At 39.6% G+C, this 23,377-nt stretch overlaps 1 protein-coding gene across 1 annotated transcript in view; it reads left to right on the top strand.

The window, feature by feature from the left end:
* Positions 1–23,110, top strand: part of LOC575549 (fibrocystin-L) — a 63,746-nt gene extending 40,636 nt beyond the window's left edge. The window contains exons 35-60 of the mRNA XM_030986305.1: positions 220–370; positions 871–1,027; positions 1,498–1,707; positions 2,295–2,465; positions 3,244–3,444; positions 4,159–5,811; positions 6,473–6,718; positions 7,529–7,780; positions 8,168–8,413; positions 9,001–9,168; positions 9,624–9,860; positions 10,033–10,556; positions 11,414–11,588; positions 12,425–12,587; positions 12,757–12,989; positions 13,599–14,426; positions 15,153–15,357; positions 15,980–16,145; positions 16,433–16,810; positions 17,247–17,643; positions 18,192–18,352; positions 18,708–18,819; positions 19,289–19,451; positions 19,952–20,112; positions 20,492–20,764; positions 21,422–23,110. Coding sequence (XP_030842165.1) covers positions 220–370; positions 871–1,027; positions 1,498–1,707; positions 2,295–2,465; positions 3,244–3,444; positions 4,159–5,811; positions 6,473–6,718; positions 7,529–7,780; positions 8,168–8,413; positions 9,001–9,168; positions 9,624–9,860; positions 10,033–10,556; positions 11,414–11,588; positions 12,425–12,587; positions 12,757–12,989; positions 13,599–14,426; positions 15,153–15,357; positions 15,980–16,145; positions 16,433–16,810; positions 17,247–17,643; positions 18,192–18,352; positions 18,708–18,819; positions 19,289–19,451; positions 19,952–20,112; positions 20,492–20,764; positions 21,422–21,564 — 7,774 coding nt within the window. The 3' untranslated portion in view covers positions 21,565–23,110. The remainder of the gene's footprint in view (positions 1–219; positions 371–870; positions 1,028–1,497; positions 1,708–2,294; positions 2,466–3,243; positions 3,445–4,158; positions 5,812–6,472; positions 6,719–7,528; positions 7,781–8,167; positions 8,414–9,000; positions 9,169–9,623; positions 9,861–10,032; positions 10,557–11,413; positions 11,589–12,424; positions 12,588–12,756; positions 12,990–13,598; positions 14,427–15,152; positions 15,358–15,979; positions 16,146–16,432; positions 16,811–17,246; positions 17,644–18,191; positions 18,353–18,707; positions 18,820–19,288; positions 19,452–19,951; positions 20,113–20,491; positions 20,765–21,421) is intronic.
* The last annotated feature ends 267 nt before the right edge of the window (positions 23,111–23,377 follow it).

Raw genomic sequence — 23,377 nt, forward strand, 5'->3', positions numbered from 1 at the left:
TATAAGCATGATTAAAACATACTATGTAGTTCTACAGGGAGATGCTTTACTGATTGAATATACGTCCACAAAATAGCTCCTATATGTAACATCTTTATGTTGCAACCTTATGATTTTGATTTGTGTACATGTACAGTACGTACTTTGAAACTTTTGTCACAAGCGCTATATAAATTCTTCATATTATTATTATTATTATTAACTTGCATTGTATTACAGGGACTCTGGTAACGAGGTAACGATCGCTGGAACGACATGCACTATCTTATCTGAGAGTGCGACATTGATCACCTGCCAGACCGGTGCTCATTCACCATCCATAAGGTCACAGGTCAGAGTTCAAGTTGGCTCCGATGGCATCGCAACTCAGGTTAGTATTATCTAGGTCTTAACAGTGCTTATCAAGGCTGCAATAGCCCAATATATGAATGGGTGACTATACTCTAACATGGATTGTTATTTGCATTTGAAAATTAAGGTTAGAACATGGTCTTGATTGTAGATTAAATGGCTTCTTATTTTCTGTTTCTCTTGTGTGGGAGGGGTGAGGCTGAGATGGGTTGAAGTTTTGCAAAAGTCTGATTGTTCATTGCACTTATTTACCTTGATCTCTTCAAAATAGTCACATTCATATTCAAAGTTTATTGGTCATGCTCAATCAAAAACACACCTGAAAAAAAAAAATCATTCATGGGCTATATTTATGTATGCAAACAAAAGAACAGTTTTGCGATTCACTTTACTAGAACTTGCATATGAATTTAGGTGTCTACATTAATTGACTTGGATAAATGACCAGCAAATAAACTACATATATGGACCACAACTATTTCTTGAATGAAAAATGTTCTTCTTGATTTGTTCATACAGGACAATGCTGACTATTTCTACATTGACGTCTGGTCGTCAATCTACACCTGGGGTGGTAACGATCCACCTGTTGCGGGAGACTTTGTGATCATACCAGTGGGTCAAACAATCTTGTTGGATATTACCACACCTATCCTGAAAGTTCTCCTTATTCAAGGTACGTAGGATTCCTAGTAGACTCTGCTCAGTATCATATTCAGATTGCACTGAAGATGTTCATCCGAATGGTGATATGCTGAGAAATTGGTCATTTTACACAATCAGTGAAAAATATACTTTTACCAATTGCAACCCTGATTTTTACCCTATCTATATCATTGACAAATGAAAGCACCCAGCGGTTTATGCCGGAGCATGTTGACCATGTTTTACAAAGAGTTGCGATTGATCCAAATCAATTGCAAGTCCTCCAATCAATCACAAGTTTGCAGACTCCTATCTCTTATGTACATAGTTGCGATTTATATCACTTGCAAATAAGCTGCGATTGATATCAACTCTTTGTTAGACAGGGCCCTGTTGTCAATGGATTAAGGTAATACTTGAGTATATCCAGTGATTAATGCTCAAAATAAATTACAGTTTATTACTTCTATTTATGATTGATCTTTACACTTCCTTGTGCAGGTGGTGAAATGATCTTCGATGAGGCCGACATTGAACTGCACGCCGAGTACGTGGTCGTTACTGACGGAGGTCACTTTGAGATCGGAACAGAGGAAGAACCATTCCAGCACGAGGCAAGCGTTGTCATGCATGGCCATGTGAGGTCTGTAGAACTCCCTCTGTTCGGTGCCAAGACGTTTGCTGTCAGAAATGGAACAGTTGATATGCACGGTAAGAACCGTTTGTGATTTCTAGAAAATGTTTTAACCTCTCGAATATCACATCATGATAAACATAGAGACCCATGGGAAATAATATTTTGAAGTAGCATTTTTTCTTCCATATACATTGAGCCTGCAATATATAATACATGCAATTTGAACTAGCACAAGACCCGTAATTTTGTTGCAATAGCAGGTGTCAGGTGTACATTGGTGTATTGAGTAATGGCACTGACTGTTTAAGTGCTAGGGGTTGAATGGGATCAATATAAAAAAAGAAATGACTTGTATATTAGAAGACATAACAATATAGAGAGAAAATGATGGGCCGACTCAGGAGTTAACTGCCATGTGCATCCATATGCCCAACTGGGTGAAAAATGACTAGTAGGTCACTTTTACCTTAACATAGAATTTATATTTATTCTTTAAACTTGCAATTTCTCTTTACAAAAATAATGTATCCGACAGAAATTTTGAATATAGTACGCAGAAATGAAAAAATACAGAGCAGACTATTTGTGTGAATCCTCCCCTTAATCCACTGCTCTCTCTCTCTCTCTCTCTCTCTCTCTCTCTCTCTCTCTTTGTATACAGGAATCCCGACACCCATCACCTGGTCGAGACTAGCCGAGACTGTGAATGCTGGAGATACTGAACTCACTCTCATGGATTCTGTTGTAAACTGGAGGATCGGAGATCATATGGTACTTGCATCCACTGGCACCAGGCATAAGCAGACTCAGAATGAAGAGGTCGAAATCACAGGTAGGCCTACTTCCTCAAGTTTGGAGGAGATTGTTATCAAGAATGATATGGAATGACTCTGAGGCACCTGTGTAGAGGTGCTCTATAGATGTTGTTAAAAAAATGGAAATAGATCTCCTTGTGTGTTAAGGGCTAAATGGGCATTAAAGGGATCCAGTAACTTTGTCTTAGATCCTTTGAAAAAATCCTTGATTTAGCTCATGCTGCATGCAATTATAATTATAAACCTTAAAGTCAGTCAGGAACCCTATAACTTTTATTCACCTGTCTGATTATCAAAATATTTATGAATCAAAATCGAAATCAAATTTTGCGTTTGCCAAACGGTTTTCATAACACCACAGTCTAAGGGGGAAAACGAGTATGGTAAAACCGGTCACTCAAAAGGTTCCTACTTTTTTGAGACACTTCTTGATCATTTTGAAGTGCAATTCTTTTAGGGCGTCAATATAACACCATATCACAGACACTCATAACACGAAGGGCCGTACATCTCAGATTTTACATTGTTAGAATTAATGTTAATTTACCGACTGGGCTGATATCAACCTTTATAAATCATATTTAGCTTGGATTTTCTATCTTTTACAGGAAGTGCAGTTATGTAATAATTTTTTAGCTTTGTTTGCTCAAAGCTAGAAGGGCAATAACTCACATCTTTTAAAACAGATTTAATGTACTTATGGCTTTCAAAAGACAACCTGACCTAAGCAAAAATGTCTATATACGTTTTGTATTAATTAAAGATGACTGTTTTTTATTTATTTTTCTGTTCCAGGTTTCTCCAATGACAACATGACGATCGAGTTCACCCCGGCGTTGGAGTACGAGCACATCTCCATCTCTCAGGTGATTGATGGAATCCTGGTGGAGACCAGGGGAGAGGTTGGACTACTCACTCATAATGTCAAGATCAGAGGCTCCGTCCATGAGGAATGGCTGGAGGAAGTAGAGGCATGCCCGGATGAATTTGATACAAGTAAGTCACATGGTTTATTATATAACACGAACAGTATATCCACCATGTGTTCAAAGCACTTCAATATTATCCAGGCTCTACCTAGGCTCCCGATTTGGGTGCTCACAGCATTCAAGGAATCCCCTTTTTACCAGTACCTATTTAACACCTGAGTGTAGAGTAGCAAGTGTAGATTGATGTCTTACTAAAGGACACCAGTGCTGTGCCAGAGCTTGAACCCATGGCCTTCAGACCAACATTAAAGTGTTTAAACACCAGACTGTGACATTCATTTATCTTTCATAACCATGCTTTCAGGTTACAACATACTATACAAATCCAATGTAGGCAAAGAGACGTATAGAGCATTGATTATTCTTATTATTTATTCATTGTTGTAGAGATGTCATGGTCTAGCCAATAAGTCACTATACTATAGATTAAATGGTACGAAATTCAAATCCTTGCCGTGGTGTTGATGTCCCTTGACAATACATCAATCTACATTACTATTCCCACTCCAGGTAAAGATTTGCCACCAAGTCATGAGTTTAAATTGATTCAAAACTGATTGAGTTTTGGAGTGCTGGTGAGACTCAATTTTAGTTATAGATGGGGAAAACGAAATAGCCGACCGAAAGATATCTTGTCCTCAGTGTTTCCCCCAACTCACTTGTAAAAATCCTAGTACCCCCACTGAAAACTTTCACCTTTGTTTCTTCTTGTTTGTAACAGATCAATTTGCCACGCAGACATGCTTCCAAGGACGCTTTGGTGCAGAAACTGTGACTGATGAATTTGGTTCACAGATCATGTTCTTTGCCAAAGAGCAGGACACGCATCTGGTTCGAGGTCGGTTTGAGTATGTGGAGGTGACCCATGCCGGCCAGGCATTCCGTCTTGGTCGCTACCCAATCCATTTCCACATGAACGGTAACATCACTGGTTCGTATGTGCGAGGATGCGGTATCCATCACACCTTCAACAGGGCCGTGACTATCCATGGTGTCCACCACCTCCTGGTGGAACACAATGTAGCCTTCAATGTGATGGGACATGCCTTCTTCTTGGAGGACGGTATAGAGACCAAGAACATCATCCAGTACAACCTTGCTGTCTTTGTCCGACCTAGTAGCAGTTTGCTGAATGTCGACGTGACGCCAGCCTCCTTCTGGGTGACCAACCCTGATAACTACGTCCGTCACAATGCCGCAGCAGGTGGCAGCCATTTCGGATTCTGGTACAACATGCCCGCGCACCCTATGGGACCGTCCTTCACAACAGCTGTCTGTCCACGCAATGTGCAAGTCCTGGAGTTCAACAACAACACGGCTCACACCATGGGATGGTACGGTATCTGGATCTTCCCATCCTATCATCCGAAAGCTGATAGCAGCTGTGGCGGTGTTGCTGGCCATACTGAATTCCACAACTTAACGGCGTGGCGTACTGAACGTGGAGCAGAAGGTGTCCTTGTTGGACCAATCCAGTTCCACAACTTCCTCATGACTGACAACGAGGCTTCAGGGATCGAGTTCCAAACCGTTGGGAGCGTCTGGGGAGAAGATGGTCCAATGGTCAAGGACTCTGTCATTATAGGCTACACTCCAGGACTTGCTGAAGGCCAAGAGGCTGATAGATGTACATCAGCTGGAATCCATTTACCAAAGTCCAAGTTTCTCACAGTTGATGGGGTACGGTTCATTAACTTTGATCAAGACAGATGTGTTACATTGAGAGCCTGTGCTCACTGCAAGGTATTCCAAGGAGGTTTCGAGCATCGCTTCAAGAACCTGATTTTTACTGATTCACCAAACAAAGCTGCCTTCCAATGGGAGCATGAGACATGGTTTGAAGATCTAGATGGAACTCTGACTGGAAATGCTGATTCCATCGTGACCCCCCAAAACAACGGTCTCCCAACAGATCACTGCACTTTTGATGTCGAGGATTTCAGTAAGGGTTTTAACGGGGCGGTCTGCGATGAGTCGGTCCTTCTGCACAGAATGGCTTTCAACGACGCTTACCCTGAATCGCTTCATTACAAGGCCACCATCCTGACCAACAGTTACGGTACTACCAGCGTCCCGTACCGCAAGAAGAGAATTACTCATCCGACGGGATGGATGCTGACTCTGGTCGAATCGGAGACATACAACTTCTATTTTGAGAATGTTGATCACGTCACCAACATCTCCTATGCAGCCAGGTTTGATGGATTTGGCGATGGGGACTTCGTCATCATGAACCACAACTTTACCCAGAGTCCAGATGCCTTTGCCTTGATAGGACAAGTGACTGAGAACGTTGGGCGTCCTTTAGAGTACAGCGAAGATGAAAATGCAGACTGGTACTTTAACAACGAGACCAATAATCTCTACTATCTCAGTGAGTTTGAGTAACATTTTTGATATTCTCCATTTTTCAAGTTTCATGCTCAATAACTCTTCTTTAGACTATCATTTCCTTTTATACTACTGCTCTTTATTCTAAATCTCTCTTCTTTTATAGGTGACTTCATTACTTCTAACTGCAAAGTTTTGAGGCATTTGTATTGTTATTCCTTTGCTGTCATATTTCAAGCAATGATCAATATGCAGAGATGCCAACCAGTACGATTTAATAGTATTTGGTACGATAATAAGAGTGGAATACGATAATACGATATCACCTCTTAAAATACGATTTTTCAACAACAACAAAACATGGAATCGCATAGAAACATGTACAGTAAACCCCTGCAACCCCCCAAAAAATTTGCTTTACAATTTTCTTTTAAAATTTTTAATGAAAGAGCAAACATTTGACTTGACAGTACGTACCAGTATCACATTTTTCTGAAATTTTACTGGCCTGGGGCCAACCGGCCATTGGTAGTGTCGAGTTTTCGTGAAAATCTGATATTTCTCTCCAAAATCTGATTTTTTAGGATACTCAGTCTGTTTTTTGTGTCAAGAGGTTGGCATCTCTGAATATGTGGTGTACTGATTTCAATGTACAATATACTGAGGTTAATTTTGATCTTAAAATTCTTGTCTTCATCATCAAGTTTCTGGCAAGGATCAGAGCTCACTGGTTGATCGCTCAGTGAATCTTGACGTGTACCGATGCTACTACAAGGATTGCATCCCGCCGGTTCCATCCGTTCCTCCACCACCTCCTGAAGGTAGACCAGAGGGTGTCCTCTTCTGGGGAGAAGCGGCAGCTTGGGAGGACGTCACTGATGGATGGGGCGGAAACACTGGATCAGGCAGCAATGTGCCACAGAATGGTGATGATGTCATGATCTTCCCAGGTGAATGTTTGATCATGAAATCTCGAAGAAAGATTGAAAATGTTGACTTGAGCTAAGGAATAATGGACACACCGTCAAGCCTAAATTGGCTATTCCATGATGAGCATATGTTAAAGTATATATAGTTCAAATACTGTTATACTTGGGGGCCCTGCATAACATAAAAATACATGCATATACATGAAAACATCATTACATGGTGAATAGTAAACATGATATACCAGAAAACATACAGATAAAATTTCAAATGTAAATGTAAACTCAGCAAGTAAAAAAATCAACAACAAAAGGTACTGGAGAAAAAATAAATTTCTTTGCTTGTAAGTCAGAATATGAAATACCACTTCCAGCATACTGCATTGAGTCCTTAATGTTGGGCTGGTTTTGCAGAAGTTTAATTAGAGAGATTGAAAATTGATATCAAGAGAAATAGATTTTGTTAACTTATCAATACTACAATGCTTTTGAGTTATTTTTAAGTTTACTTCACACAATTCTGTTTCTATAAATACTAGTTTTTTTTCTTTATACTGTCTGTCCTGGATATTTAATTTCTTACTATATTTTGCTTGGGAATTTATGTTTTGCCATTTTTCTTTGTCTAATGTGCACTGTTACTTATTGCATTGTTTTACTGTGTCGTTTCTGGTCCCCATGGAAGACCAGCGATATCATAACGATACCGATGAATATGGGCTATCCAGCCGTTTGTTTTATATTGTTATTCATTATTCTATTTGTTATTATTCTACTGAATGCATGATGTCTTTTTATACGGAAATAAAACAAACTAACAATATTTTTTTTCAGAGCGGTGGATTGTAGCCAACGACACTCTGCCTTGGATGAACAAGCTGTTCATTTATGGTACCTTAGAGATTGATGACTCCAGAGACATGGTAATCAATGCTACCTATATCCTGATCCAAGGGGGACGTCTGATCGCAGGATTTAACGAAACAAGACCTTTCACCCATGACCTGCGTATCCTCCTCAATGGCCATCATTTCACCCAGGACATCCCTCTTCCTAATGGACCCAACCTGGGATCCAAGGCTCTAGGTACGTGTACCAGGACCTAGCTGTTTCATTAAACTTGTTTGTATGAAACTTATGAAATGTTATGAAGTTATAATAACTGTTATAAGCAAATGAAATCATTACTGTGATTGGCTGAACAAATTTGTTACAGAATTTTGGTATTTGCTATTGATGAAAAGTTTTATGACACATGGCCTTCTTGATGTTCTTGTTAGTGTATATGTTTTACCTGATTTCTCCTATACCCCTTTGCCATAGTTGTTTTGTCCATATTATTAGTCATGATGATCAAATTTTCAGCTTATCATATTTTTCAATTGCTCTTGAGAGTAGTTGGTGAATATTTTAAGCCCATTGTATAATATGCATGATTCCTTCTCAACCCTTCTTTCGTTCCTTTTCTTTCAGGTGTCTTTGGAACCCTGGACCTTCATGGTATGCCCCGTGATGTCACTTGGACCCAGCTTGCCTCAACGGTCGAGGCTGGCGACAGCGAGTTCACAGTGATCGTTGATACTGATTGGCGTGTGGGTGATGAGATCGTTGTGACGGCGACATCCTACGAGGCGTGGCATACGGAAACCTTCAGGATCTCCTCCAAGACTGATTCCAGGACATTCAGTATCAATGGAACATTTGCTCATATGCACACAGGTTGGTTCCATGATTTTAGCATATGGGATTGTATGATGTCTTTTATGGCAACTAGTAATCCATGGTCATTTTCTTGCAGCGGCCAAATTCCTCAGTCAAACCCTCAAACCATCTCTATACATAACGTTAATACCCAAATGTCAACCCTAATCCTTTGTACATTTTTTACTATAGAAACCCACAAGAAAATGCCAAACTATATCTTGACAATTAAAACACTGGACAAATATGCCATTGGAGCAAGATCACCCATTATCCACATTCACTATCCTATCTGTGACCAAACCTTGTCTTTGTGAGTTTTATTACCTAAAATATGTGTACATGTACAACCGTTCAAACATTTTGATGATTATTGTACCACTACCAAAATATAATGAGTTCAAACTGATGATACCTCTATGTTACAGAATTTAAAGGGATTTGTTTTACTATAGTCCAAAAGAAAACTTTCCAATAAGTCGACTTATTCTGATGCATGAACAAACTCCTTGAACAGCAAAATTCCTTTGTTTTTGTAAGTGACTTCTTCAAAACATGTGCAGTACCACTGATACGTGTATAATTGTTATTTCTTTCTATTGCAGCTGAGTCTGCAGAGTTTAATGGCAAGGCTTACACCATTGCTGCAGAGGTGGGACTCCTAACACGCAACATTGTCATTGAGGGCAACGATTATGATCTCCTCTTTGACGAATCATTCGGTGCAAGAACGATTGTCGGCTCATTCATCCAAGATGGAGAATTTTATAGAGGTATTTTAAGATTTTATCTTCATCTTCTGTGAAAAGGAAAATGATCAATAACATTAAAGGGAGATGGTCGTCAGTTTGCATGTGCAGTAGGTCATGATTTGCTGACACCAGACTTGGTGGAAATGCAATTAATGGGCATATACAAGTCTCGCACACAGCAAACCAATGGTCCCATCAAGAAATAACCCCTCGCTGTCTCTCTGAGAGTCTTTGGGTGAGGGGAATGTAAGATGGTGACTTTTCCATATGGAGCCTATGGTGGAAAATGCAGAGTATTTCATAAGGCATGTTGGTCATAAAATGCTTATCCTGGTGATTGACAACACCTGTTATTGGGTAAACACCAAATTGGTGTCAAAATGCCCATGAGAGCCCACTACTATGCGTCTTTAACCTTAAATATCTTACACTTTGTATGACTACCTGAGTTACCTTTGCAATGTTGTATTCTACAGGTTCGGGTCACTTTGCCAACGTAGAGTTTAAGCGGACCGGCCAAGAAGGATGGACAGACTTCTATGACCCTCGATACTCCCTGGCCTTCCTGGACATTGGGGATGTACTGTTGGATGCAGTACCCTCGTTCGTCCACAGCTGTACATTCCACAATGGATTCAGCCTCGCCATTGGTGTGTTTGGAACAGACAACATTGAGATTGACAACAATGTAATCCACCATACTGTTGGTGCAGGTAACAACTAAAGCTAGATTTTTTCATTTTTAAAAGGCAAAGAGATAGTGTTTCAGGTGTATTTGTAAAAGTAGCAGTATCACCATTGTTTGTGCTTGTATACTTGTATAATGATTGTTGATGCAGGATATGCCATTAAATCTATACCTTGGTTTTGACCTTTGACCTCCAGGTATTAAATCCTATGGAACTAACACCATGATCACCAACAACCTGGTGACTCTGATGGTGTTCCCAGGGACCTACCAAGACCGATTTGAAGATGAGAATATCGACTGGATGGGAGGTATTGATGTAGCCGAGGCAATGGATCCAATCCTCATCAACAATACGGTGGCTGGATCAGAACGAGTTGGATTCAACATCAAGGGAGAGAGATGCAGTGATCCCAATGCCTGGTCCAACAACGTGGCCCATTCCAACTATCATGGCGTACATATCCTCAAGACGGGGCAAGACCCATGCTTGCGAGTTCATGATTTCTTCAGCTACCGCAACTTAGATTACGGACTTTACGCCCTGACCTCGTCTTCCATCGAGATAAGCGAATCAACTTTCGTTGACAACGGGGCTAACATCTTGGTTCATGACTACGGCCCTTCAGCTCTATCTCATTTAGTAGCCAATAAATACGTCCTTGTGGAAGACTCCCTCATTGTTGGAAACAGTGACAGCTTTGACTGTGATCTAGACAAGGTAAACCATCACTATACCGGCCTACACCATTGAAAGAAAAACTTTTATCAACATTTTCTCTAAACCTCTGCCAACTTTTGTTCTTTTTGTAAAAAAGCAGTATGGGCATTTACTTAAAATGTTTGCCAATTTTTTCTTGTAGTTCCACTATTCAAAATAAGGTATTGATGAATTAATACATCCTATTAAAATATTTCATATGTGCAATCAATTTGATAAATCCTCTACTGTGTGTCTGCATGAGGATTTTTTTCTTTTCTGAACATGTATTAATAAGATGTGATGATGTGTGGGGATTGACCTTTACCCCATCAACATTTGGAAGATGTGACTGACAAGGGTCCTGCAAAGTCACTTTGTAGGCAAAGATGAGATATTGAATTGGCCAATTCACATCTCAAAGTAAACTAATACATGCATTTACTTTGTTGAGTGTTTGAAGTGTGGTCACAAGATGTGCTAGTGGCTACCAAATCAACTGTTAACTTTAATGAGGCCAGGGTGTTTGAGATCTTTCTAGTATCTGGGGGGGCATATATGCCCCCCCCCCAAGATCTCAGTCGTTTCACAGCCGATCACCGCAGAAATTAATAGAATATATAGACTCATGCATAAAAAAAGTATTTTACAAATATATTACTGAGGGAAGAAGAGTATCTTACAAGATCTTTAAAAGAGGCGAGATGCAAAGTGGGATGTTTCACATTTTCAATGCAGCGAATGTAAAACGTTTTTAAGTAGAATCGAGTCTGGATTTGGGAATAATTACTTTACATTTGTCAGTTGCTGAGCAAAAAGTATGAGCTGGTGTAAAAATTTATACTCACATAGTTTTGTGTTTTTTCTATCCTCTCCAGGTTACTCCTGAAGGGTCAAGTCAGAGCTCCAAACAGCGGTCTACCAAGTCACCCAATGGAGGAACAGTAGGCGTCTACTTCACCTCATTCAAGGGTTCTTCAGGGGGTGCTCCGTTTAAGCCTTTTACTTCTGTGATGAGCTACCCAGCCATCGGAGGAAAGATGATCCTTCGTGGTGAGCATCTCTTTTTGTAGATTCACTAACAGTTGGTGATTTAAGGCATGTATGTGAATGGCAAATGTGTGCTGCGCATCGTCACTGAGCTCTGTATTGTGAGATGGAGAAATGTGAAGGGTATTACACTTTATGTCTTCCAAAAGAAAAACTGCGGCGGTTTATCCCTGTCATATTTGAACGAGGCGTTAGAATTAAGGCTCAGGCACCAAGTGTGCAGTGATTCTGCAACAAAGCAGTGAAAGGGTTAAACAAATATGCAATGCCCAGCTCGGTCAAACCAACAAGATAGACACCAGACTAACTCCAGGCTTACATTATCACCAACGGTCAAGAATTCTTCAGTTTGGATGGAGTTGGTTGGGTGGTGTGATAATTGAGGTGTTAGACTAGGTGGTTAACTGCTTCAAGATATCTTTTGGCTCTGAATATGGATGATATACCTATAGATACAGCTCAGACACTGAACAGCATTTAGTTACTGGTTTTAACAGTCTTAAGTATCTTAATGTATTTAACATTTTGCTTGGCAAGTTTATTATATTAACGTTGTTCATTTTGTTTGCAGTGTATTTATTGATACAAAATGATTCCATATTATCTCAATTGATAATTTATGAACCTACTTTAAATCAGAAAAAAAGAAAGCATTTTGTTTGGACCACAACATTTTGGATTCAAGTGTGAAACCGATGACACGTGAGAAAGACTTTAATTTGAAGAGTTTCAATCCACAAAAACTATCACAATGTCTATCTACCAGAGTACATTGTATTACAATTCTGCATGGTTTTAAAGCATTCTCTACTTCACGTTTATGAATATTTGCCACCTAGATGTAACATTCTCCAACTTCAACGACAAATGTTCCGGAGGAGACAAAGTTATTATGACGAGTCCTCAAAGCGGTGATGCCATGCATCCTATCGAAGTAGAAGGACTGACATTCATTGATACTCCTACTGATAACTATGTATGGTTCCATCGCCCACCTCTTGGGTAAGTTCACCACTTTTCTTCATCAATTCCTGCCAGTGTTTTGTTTTTGAACTTCAGTACTTTTTGTGCTGTTTGTACTCCAATTCCAGTTCCAACTACAGTTCCAGTTTCATCTTCAATTTCAATTTAATCCTGTATTTCACATCCAATTTGTGTTTGTTTATTGCAGCTTGGTGAATCCCTCTGATTGTGTAGACATGGACTGTGATGCTCACAAGAAGGTCATAATTCAAGATGTTGACGGGAGCCTGCTGGGTAGCCCAGGGACAGTGATTCCAGATTCTGCTTTTGAGTGGGACGGCGATCGAAGGCGTGGACTCGGAGACTACCGCATCCCCAAGATGATGCTGACCACACCCGACGGTGCCAGGATTCCAAAGGAGGATGTTGCTCCCAATAATGGTAACTTGTCACCCTCTCTGTCATGATGGGGGACAAATGATACTGAACATTACTTTTGTTGAGGTGCAAAGGTTAATTAAAATTAAAATCATTTGGTGGGAGACCCAGGAAAACTTGGAGGGAAGCCATCGAAGAGGATGCCAAAAAATCGGGTGTCGGTCGTGTGGATCCCTCAGACAGGAATTAAAGCTTGGAAGGCGGCCATTAAAGAAATGAAATGTACAACCGCACAAAGTGGGACAAACGGACTCTAAACGATGATGGTGATGATGATGATGGTTCCTTGTAAATGGATAGAATATAGAGCTTGATATAAAGATATCTGGTCAATCAGATATGTTCGTGTAACCGGGTATAGGAAAGCTCTAATCAAATAATTGAAGTGTTTTCTATGACAAATATGTGTACATGTACCCCCTAGACTATCATACTTGAGAGACTGCTATCTGCAGATAACAACTGTGCTTGAACCCCCCCCCCTCCCCTTTCAATCAGAATCTGTATGATTCACAGATGCTTTGTCTTAGATTGATTACACACATGAACCGCACTTCTAAGACATTAGCAATGTGATGCCTGTATCAACCAATCTTTCTTTTCTCTGTTCAGGTATCATCCGTAATGATGACTGTGAGTGGCATGACAGATGGCAGGCCTGGGAGTGCCATGGTATAGATCACATGATGATGATTGTAGAGAGTATGGATGCAGACACCGAGTTGCGTCGTGTCTCTCCCGTTGCCCTTCACGCCGACGGCTATGTGGATCTTATCAACGGACCTCAGGACCATGGATGGTGTCTTGGTTACACCTGCCAGGAGAGGATCAGTACCTTCTACACCATAGTGGCTACCAATAAGAACTACGAGCTGTTCTTCACAGGCACCAACCCCCAGAGTCTGCGCTTCCACCTGCTGAATGCCGTAGAGTCCCAGGCACTGACCGTTGGTATCTGGTATGCCAACCCTCAACGTCTGGACGTCTATGTCGACGGACTCTACATCATTCCAAACAACGGACAGTACGTCGACGGTGGGCTTCAGTGGATTGCCCCCACCCCAGACACAGACTTCATGCCTTCACTGGATTCCATGGTACTGGGAGACAACTACTTTGACCGTGAGAAGCAGACCCTCTACATCCTGGTCCGAGGGTCCACCTTTGTCGAGATCAGGACCACCCCAGTAGTCATCACAACGTTTGGGGTTCCTGCCGTGGAGGTGGATGATTTCTTTGAAGAGAATCTGGTAGAAAACCTTGCCAACTTGCTTAACATTGATCCTTCACAGATCAGAGTAGTTGACATCATCTCGGAGGCCAGACGGAAGAAGAGGTCGACAGGTTCCGACACAGAAGTAGTCGTTGAAATCGGGGCAAATCCAGTTGCATCTATTTCTACAGATAACTCCACCACGACACCTGCTCCTTCCGGCACCTGTAAGTCATACACTATATATATATATATATATATATATATATATATATATATATCGGTTCGAAATTATAAAGTTTAAAATATCAATGATAAGAGAAAATTGAAGACTGGAGGTCCTTCTTGTACTTGGATTTGATGAATTATAAGCAGTGAAAAAAAGCACTGAATTTAGCCTGTCTTGTCTGCAGAAGATTTGTGTATGTTAAAGATGCTATCTAACATTAATTAAGGTTTACTTTGATCTGATTTTAAATAGTTTGGAATAAAACGTCCTATAAATGTGTTTTATAAAGTAATCACCCGTTTTTAGTATTCTCAACAAGAAATTTTGCATCGTTTGCTAGTACCCTGTCTTTCTGTCTTGTCTGGCTGAAACTTGTAGAAAATGATAAATATGTCATGGTCACTCTGCTGCCTATGAGACTGGAATACTCATGCATGATTTTATCTTCAATGCTATATGATCTTGTGACAAATATTACTCCGCGGCACTAATGTCCTTTGGCAAGACATTGATCTACATTTGCCACACTCAACCCAGGTGATGTAAATGGGTACCTGGCAGGAATTAATTCTTTGAAATGCTACAGCGCCGAAATGGCAGCACAGCTAAAGTCGGGGTAATAATCTCCAAGTTTGGAAGCGCTATAGTGATTCTAATAAGCGCTATATAAAAACTGAGTATTATTATTATTATCATTATTAATATTACTCTACTTCTACTGCAGCATCTCCATCAGAGTTGAGCTTTGATCAGTTGACAGAGGTCCAGGCCATGCTTGCGGATGAGATGCAGACTGGTAACCTTGGCGACAGTCTTGGGGTCACTATCAACTCTATGGCCATGACTGACCCTGTGGACACTCCTAAGGATCCTACGGGAGGAGTAAGGGCTACCAATACTACCGGTGGACCAGCCAATGGCACAACCACGTAAGTGTACCATTATTAACTTTAACCCTATAGTGAAGGGCTACATTTGTATAAAGCCAGAGAGAATGAAATAATCATTAGTCAACAGGGCAACAGTCTGCCGATTGCCTTTTCTATGTCTCTTGGAATCTTTATATTTCATACTTTCTATGTTTATATATATCAGTTCCCTGAATAGAGAACAGCTAGTCCGCCATCCCATTTCCAATATATTATACATATCACTTGCATTTAAAAAATGTGTTTAGGTTATCTATTTATTATTTATTATTAGTAAAGTCAATGCTGTAATAGTTCACATTTTTTATTTCTTTGTATTTATCTATCTTTAACTCATTGCTATGACTCTCTGAAGATGTAGATTATGGATTGAAAATAAAGACCTTCAGAGAGAGGGTATGCATTGTAAGAGATAATGCACACATGAAGCAGTCAACCACCTCTCATCCTACCCTACCTGAAAAATAGACAATACATTTGATCCGAACTATGCCTCTTAATGACATGTTTTGTAACTACAGGGGCACTTGTGACTAGTTTCACTGCCTCTCATTAGTTGGAACAAGACCTTAATATTATTATCCAAGGACCCATGTTGACAAGAACCCTTGATTATTTGCAGGTTTGCTGAGCAGCAGGCAGCGGAGGAAGAGTTAGCTTTGAGCACCGCTGGTGAGGCTACGGTTTACGTCGTTGCTTCTACCATGATCATCGAGGTACAGCCTGATGATGCCATCGAGGAAAGTGCCTTTGGAACGCAACCAAGGATCAAAGTTCTGGATAATCAGGTAAATGTCTCCCTGTCAGCTAGTGCTTATCCATCAATGTTCTTGTGAACAGTGAAGAGCTCCTAAGAATTTTTAAGCTTGGCCAACTCTTCTTCTCCTTCTTCAAGAGTCTAATACGTCTGAATCTAATGTTATCTTCTTCAGGGTTATTCATCCCGCCTTGCCATTCAAAGTCCATGTTTTTATTTTGAACACATAATTTGAGTTTACTTGTTCTTGTTATATGAAAGATGTTGAGACTGCATTATCAGCAATATCTGAGTTAATAACCATTCTTTGATTAATAGGGTAACCGAATTGAGCAGCTTGGTACCCCAGCCCGACCCTGGCAGGTGACAGCGACCATCAGCAGCTGGACCTCCGACGGCATCATCGGTTTCATCTCGGACAACCAGACCATCTCATTCGAAGGAGGCTGGGCTAACTTCACTGACCTTGGGGTTAACATCAGCGCTACTGACCTGGTCCTTGAGTTCACAATCACGTACCCTAACACATCCAGCCTAACGGCGAGCACCGAGGCCTTTGACGTCGATGTCCAGCCTTACGAGTTGGAGATCATCACGGCGCCCTCGTCTGATGTGATGGAGAATGAAGTGTTTGAGGTCATCGTTGAACTCCGAGAGACACATACCGGTGATGTGCCCACCAACCTAGCTGAGAAGGTATGTTCCTCCAGTACTTTCAATTATCAATGCTATGAGTGAGTGACAATGATTTAAAGATTTGGTTTAGTGTTGAATGGTGATCGCATTCAGACTAAATTCAATTTCTGTTCTCAGATTTATGCCTACTTTAAGCCAGACTGAGGAAAAATGCTGATTCTTGGTTTTAAGTTTTGATCATTGATGTATGAAAGTCCAGTAACATTCATTTATTTTAGGTCAAGAAAAGATTTGTGTTGGACGTAATGCAAAAATAGGTACAAAGTTGAATAGATTCAATAATCTAATGGATTCATATATTTTATAAATACATTTTTGTTGTTAGATGTGCATTTTTTAAAAGTGATTGCTGAATACACTTTTTGTTGAACTGCACTACTTTATACGTGATGTTACATCATCGTCATTTTGATTATTTTCTTTTCATTCTCTTCAGGGCTTTGACTCCTGGCTAGTGACGATCGCGATCTCTGACCCAACCAACTACAGAGGTGAACTCCAAGGTGATCTCAGCACCATCCTAGACCTATCCACTGCCCGAGCAACCTTTAGCTTGAGCATCAACGAGGCCAGCTATTACTACATCCTAACCGTGTCCGTTGTCACGTCGCCCTCTAGTGCCTACCATGCCAGCGGCAGTCTGGATCCGTTCAATGTCGTGGCTGAGAACAACGCCATAAACTCTGGTGAGACCGCATCGCTCACGATCAGGTTCGACTACGACTATTCCAGCATTGCTCAGGACAACGAGGAGCTGATTGCGGCCAACTTTTTGAACCACATTGCGCCAAACTATGAGAATGCTACCTTCTCTAATGTACAAGTTTCAGAAGGTATGTTGATTAGAGTACATGTTGATCTCCTTTCATTCACTCATTCATTGGAATATGTCTCAACAGGGCAACATCCTCATCACAGACACTTCTCATTCTGTGATGCTATAAAGCTAGTCAAAAGACATCACTTGATGTACCAATCACCCTGTACTCTAGAGCCAGGGTATTGGTAAAAAATGTGATATAGAAGCGCATAAATATATATCTGATAATTACCCAATTTAAATCAGTTCCCGAAGAAAAAAATTCCCAGTTTTTTTTCTTCCTGATTTTACCCTGATTTTTCCAATATTTCCCTTATTTTCCTGATTTTTCCCTATTTTCCTTATTTTCTTACTCAAAAGGGGGGATGTTTAGATGCCATTTTTTTCCCAGAATCCTTTTTTTTTACTCAAGGGGCGGGGTGGTTGAGGATTTTTGTGGTTGTGGTTTTTTTTTAATTTTTAATTTTTTTAATTTCTTTTTTATAGTGCTCGCTACCACCCCTGGATGTGATATGCTCTGTATAATATAATCATGTTTTCCTCATTATCCTTCTCTGTTAGGATCAATCTTGATATCATTTGATATCACCGGTGATGTGGAGTCGGTCCAGAGCCTGATCTGGGAAGACATCCTGGACGGTGACCTTTCTATAACCTTTAATGGTCAAACCCTATTGGCTGAGGAGTATCTCATGGTTGATGGAGCACCATATGACCCAACGGTAAGCAGTCAACTCTTTCTTCTGATCTTAATTAATGATATTTAGAGAGGGTAAGATACAGTACCTTGTTTACTTGAAGGTAGTAAACAGTGTTGGTCAAACTACATCATGATATTTGTAAAGAACTTGTTGTTTTTGGTGTTATAATTAATGCAGTAGTATCCCATCTGTGAGAAATTAATAATTTAATGAATCAGGGACAAACAACATGTTTATCAGTAACAAGTAGATCTTTGAAAATAAAAAAATAACTTGATATTTCTTGAAAATATAGGCATCTGGATAATGATCATGTTTTCATTATTCAAATTATTTTAAAGCTCAGTAACTTTATACTTCGTCTATTCCCCCGCAGTCTTCTTCAAGTAGTCTGCCAATCTGGATCATTATTGTAGTCGTGGTCGTCATCCTCATCCTCATCGCCGTCATCGTCATTGCAGTCATCATGGTCAAGAAAAACAGCAACAGTATGTGTTTCACATTTAGAACCTGACTGAATAAAATCTTAAAAAGTACCTACAAATCAACATGAGCTGTAGCCATTTAGCATGAAAAAAAAAATACTGCGTACAGGTTTGCATGTACTTTCATGGTGACTATCTGGTATGTTAACTTGAATCTCTGTTCATAGATAAAGATAAGGAGAGGTACGTTGAGATCTTGTGGTTAGGAGATTTTAAAAAAGAGCCATTGTCTTCAGAGAGCAATGAACTTCTAGGTTGCCCACTCAAAACCCTGTAGCAGACCTATCAGAACCTTGCAGGAGACACGTACTAGAAGAAGACATGAGAGTATCTGGCTTTACGTTGATGCTGAAAACAGGCAAGGCTACAACAGTAATTAAAATTCCAACCCCAAAGGATTGGAGAAATAGATTCTAAACAATGATGATGATTGTGACAAAATGTGTTTATCATAATTTGTTTGTAATTACAGGGAAAGTGACACAGATGGATGAGATGCCCCTTGCTACCACAAAGGAGTATGGTGACAATAAGGACTATAAGTTAATGAGCTATGTAGGCTCTGAGAGCAGTTTGATCCATCCTTCCCTGGCTCCGACTATCCGCTTTGATCATTCACCTTCTCCCGATGAAGGGTAAGTCTAGTCGGTTTCATTGGAGATACTCCATCCTCCTGGTCCTAGGACTGAATAGAATACTATGTAATAATGTATACACAATCACATCTTTTCATATTCCTTCAGTCATTGTATTTGGCATTGCTATTATAATGCAAAATTGACGATGGGCTTTAAATGATCTCCTGCGCTTACAGGGTTGGGACTGATTAGGAGGTGTCTGGATGTCTGAAAGATCTAAAGAGTCCTCAACTCACCCTCTGCTAAATTCATGGCTCAGCACTCGTGTTTAGTTGGTTGGCAAGTCAAATTTAATCTACATTTGCCATTCGCCACCTAGGTGAAGTGAATTATTAGTCTGTAGGAATATATGCTTTAAATGTCTGAGCACCTTGTCATGACGGCTTAGCTACAGCCAGGGTAATAATAGGATACTTTGTGGCTGTGCTGTTATTAATGTATCTATTCTTATCCGTTATGATAAAAGTTGTTTTTATTATTGTGTTCTTTGTTTGTAGATTGGTGAACAAGCACCTTCTGTTTGATGATGAGACAGACAGCCAGCGTAGCACCCTGTCAGCTCGTAGCCGCTCTCCAGGATTGCACTTGGCTAGGAGGTCACCCGAGGTCGCCGTCAGCGCATTGCCTCCTGGATTCTTGGAAGGACAGATGGAGACTGGTAAGGATATGGTTTCCTTTCTTTTCTGACGTAGATTTTTTTTCACACACAGTCACTGAAATTTACCTTTCTACAAATCAGCAATGAAAGATTGCTTCAAGTATGCATTTATTTGCATAGTTCGCAAATTTTTTTAGTATGATATCTTGAGCAGTTTATTTCCTGGTTGGTTTCATATGAAACAACTATATATTTGCCTTATCTTTGTTCAAGTTAAAGTAACACTTGAATAATGTAAGTCTCTTACCATCAACCCACATAACATGATAATAGTATCAAAGTATGATCGCCTTGCAAGATATTTCATAGTTCTCGATTCATTGTAAAATCCCATTGTAGTCCAAATGTCACATTTCTGTGCTATCTTTGTTGTCTCCAGAACTCGCTGATCGTGTGCGACTCTTCATCATGGTGAAGAACTCTGACGGGACGTTCCAGAAGCTTGGTGAGGTCTCTGCCAATATGGTGGGTACGATCAGCCAGCTGCGTCACGACCTCAAGGACACTGGTCTCTCTCACAAGGTCAGGGACAAACCTTTCGTCATCCTCAAGGAAACACTGGCTGAGATCCAACCGGGTGATGAGAAGAAGTTGATGGTGAACGAGGTCTACTCATCGGACTGTGTCCTTCTCAAGTGGCTTGACAATCAAGGTAGGCCGGCTATCTTTTCATTTCATTTGTTCATTTATTTCCATCTTCATATAAAACAATAGATCATTGCAATATTATAAATTATACAAAAAATTACATGTAATCATACATGTTAACAGTATCAAAGACACCAAATTTGCCAGTCGAAAATGAGAAAAAGGGGAACTAAGGGGGCCTTGTAATTAAATTTGATCTCATTCATCATTTCACAATACTCAGTCTCAGTACCCCTTCTTTTAATCTCATCTGCACTTACAGATACATTGTGAAAAGCAAAGCCTTTTTGTGTCCGTTTCAGTCTCTTGTACAAGAGATTTTCAACTTTCCAATGTATTTGGCATTGTGTAGCAATGTGAATATCCCACAAAACAATGTAGGAAGGTTCAATGTACATCCCTTTAATGGGTCAGATACTTCAGCATTTCATTTTTATATAGCTTGATGTGGTTGTAAATGGAATGAACAAGGATAGTTTAAGCATAATCAGTTATGGAGGATTAAAGGGAGCAAGTAGCTAGAAGTAGGACAGTTGGGCTTTAACCTATTGCCTTTAGGACCCAGGTCATTCCTGTTTGAAACCATGGGAAATGCAAGGTGTTAGGTCAAGATCTCACATTTCTAAATCTTTGTAATCTGTTTTGTTCCCTCTCTCTCCAGACATCACCCAGCTGTGCATCTGTGGTTTGGTTGGCCAGTTCCACTGCTCTCTGTGTCAGAAGCAAGCGTACTGCAGTCCACAATGCCAATCTACTGACTGGCCACGTCATAGCTTCAAGTGCTCTCAATGGGCCACAGAATGATAGTCTCCAACAGCCATTCTTACATCTAGGCAAATCATGGATGCTTTATTGATGTGTGTGATCATCACCAACAGTGCTTTTTACAGCTAGGCAAATTATGGATGCTTTATTGATGTGTGTGATCATCACAAAAGTGCTTTGTAGAGTTATGTAAATTGTTAACGATTTAGACGTTCATTATGCTTCTTAATGATTGAAAATATAAAAGACGAGCCATACCGTCCGTATTCAAAGGCATTCCAGACAGTTTGATGAAGTAAGATGAATTTAGTTTGTGTGTGTGTGTGTGCATGCTGGGCCGTAAGTCAGGCTTCAGCGTCGCTTCCGTAATACGTTTGTACATTCCGTGACTTCCGTCCATCAAAAACATAGTTTTATATTGATGCTTTAAGAGAGTAAGGAACCTGTGTGTTTAGTTTGACCAGGCATTTTTATGCTAATGATAATTTGAATGATGTGCTTAAATGTTTGTTATGTTTCATCCATTAGATGGTAGAAAAGTTTTAAATCCAGGAACAAAAAACAACAAAAAAGCAGAAGAAAGCCCATGATGACTATGATTATCAAATAACATTTGATTTGAGAAGCATTATGACTGTATATACCCCTCATACAAGATAAGAGTTTTTTTAAGCTTAAAGAATGGTCAATTGTAAGTATTTGCGGTATAACGTTCAAATTGCTTCGTATCCTGGGTTCACGGCTATGCTGTCTCTGTCAAAATCATAACGTTATTTTTACATTTTTTTCTTTTGCTTCACTGTTTTTTAAATGAAAAAAACAAAATGTAAAAGTTGAATATGCTATTTTTGTGTTTTATAGATCTTACGTGTTTGTATGTTCTTGTTTATAGGCATTCACCTTTTAGTTAACTACACAAATTATGAAGACTACTAACATTATCGATCAAATTAGCTAATACATGTGTATATTTTTTTTTAAAGAGGATGAATACCATTTTTCGAAGAGGAAAGGGGAACAATCAAGCCTCTTATGAACAAATATGCATATTTACCATGCTTGCTTTGCCGTTCTACATTCTGTAGTTTGTTACTAATATTCATTAAGAAAAAAAAAAATTGTTATTTTTTTAATGTAATATGGTATTTCTTAAGTTTTAAGTATCAAACCTTTCACCTTTCATTCTTACTTGGTATTGAAGTGTCAATAATCAATAAACTATTTTGTTTTTACTTAAGACTTTTGAAAGAAAAAAAAGTGATAAGGTGAAATGATTGAAAGTATAAAATTTTTCCCCCAAAAACCTTTTTTTAAAGATGTCACAATCATAACAAAATTCTGATAAGTGAAAATAGGATTTTGTCCTAGATGCTTGAATTTTACTATCAATCAGTTAAACAAATTATTGCTCGTCTTGAAACTATTTTAAAGAATATTTTGCGTTTGTTATCAAAGAATTGAAAAAACCTTTTAGATTGTGAGCTCATGAATTATATATTTTTTGCACATTTTTAGGAATTTTTATAACATTTTGGAACATTCTATTATATTTTGGAACTAAATAAAGGATAAAGCAAATCAGTGATGTATGGACTCATTCAGAATTTTGTGTAGTCTAAGTACCATTATAATACCCGAAATAGCATAATTTAGTCTTGGACATTTAAATGTGTCTCTTTAACATAGTATGGCATACAGGAAGACTGAGAAAGAAAGAAAAAGACAGAGAGGGGATGGAATGGTATAGAGAGACAGCTGGAGAGGGGGAGAGAGAGAGACAGACAGACAGACAGAGGAGGGGTGGGACAGAGGGAGACAGACAGACAGACAGACAGGGGAGGGGTTGGACAGA

The sequence above is a fragment of the Strongylocentrotus purpuratus genome, unplaced genomic scaffold, assembly GCF_000002235.5.
Source record: "Strongylocentrotus purpuratus isolate Spur 01 unplaced genomic scaffold, Spur_5.0 spur5_scaffold_15, whole genome shotgun sequence".
Classification (NCBI taxonomy): Eukaryota; Metazoa; Echinodermata; class Echinoidea; order Camarodonta; family Strongylocentrotidae; genus Strongylocentrotus; species Strongylocentrotus purpuratus.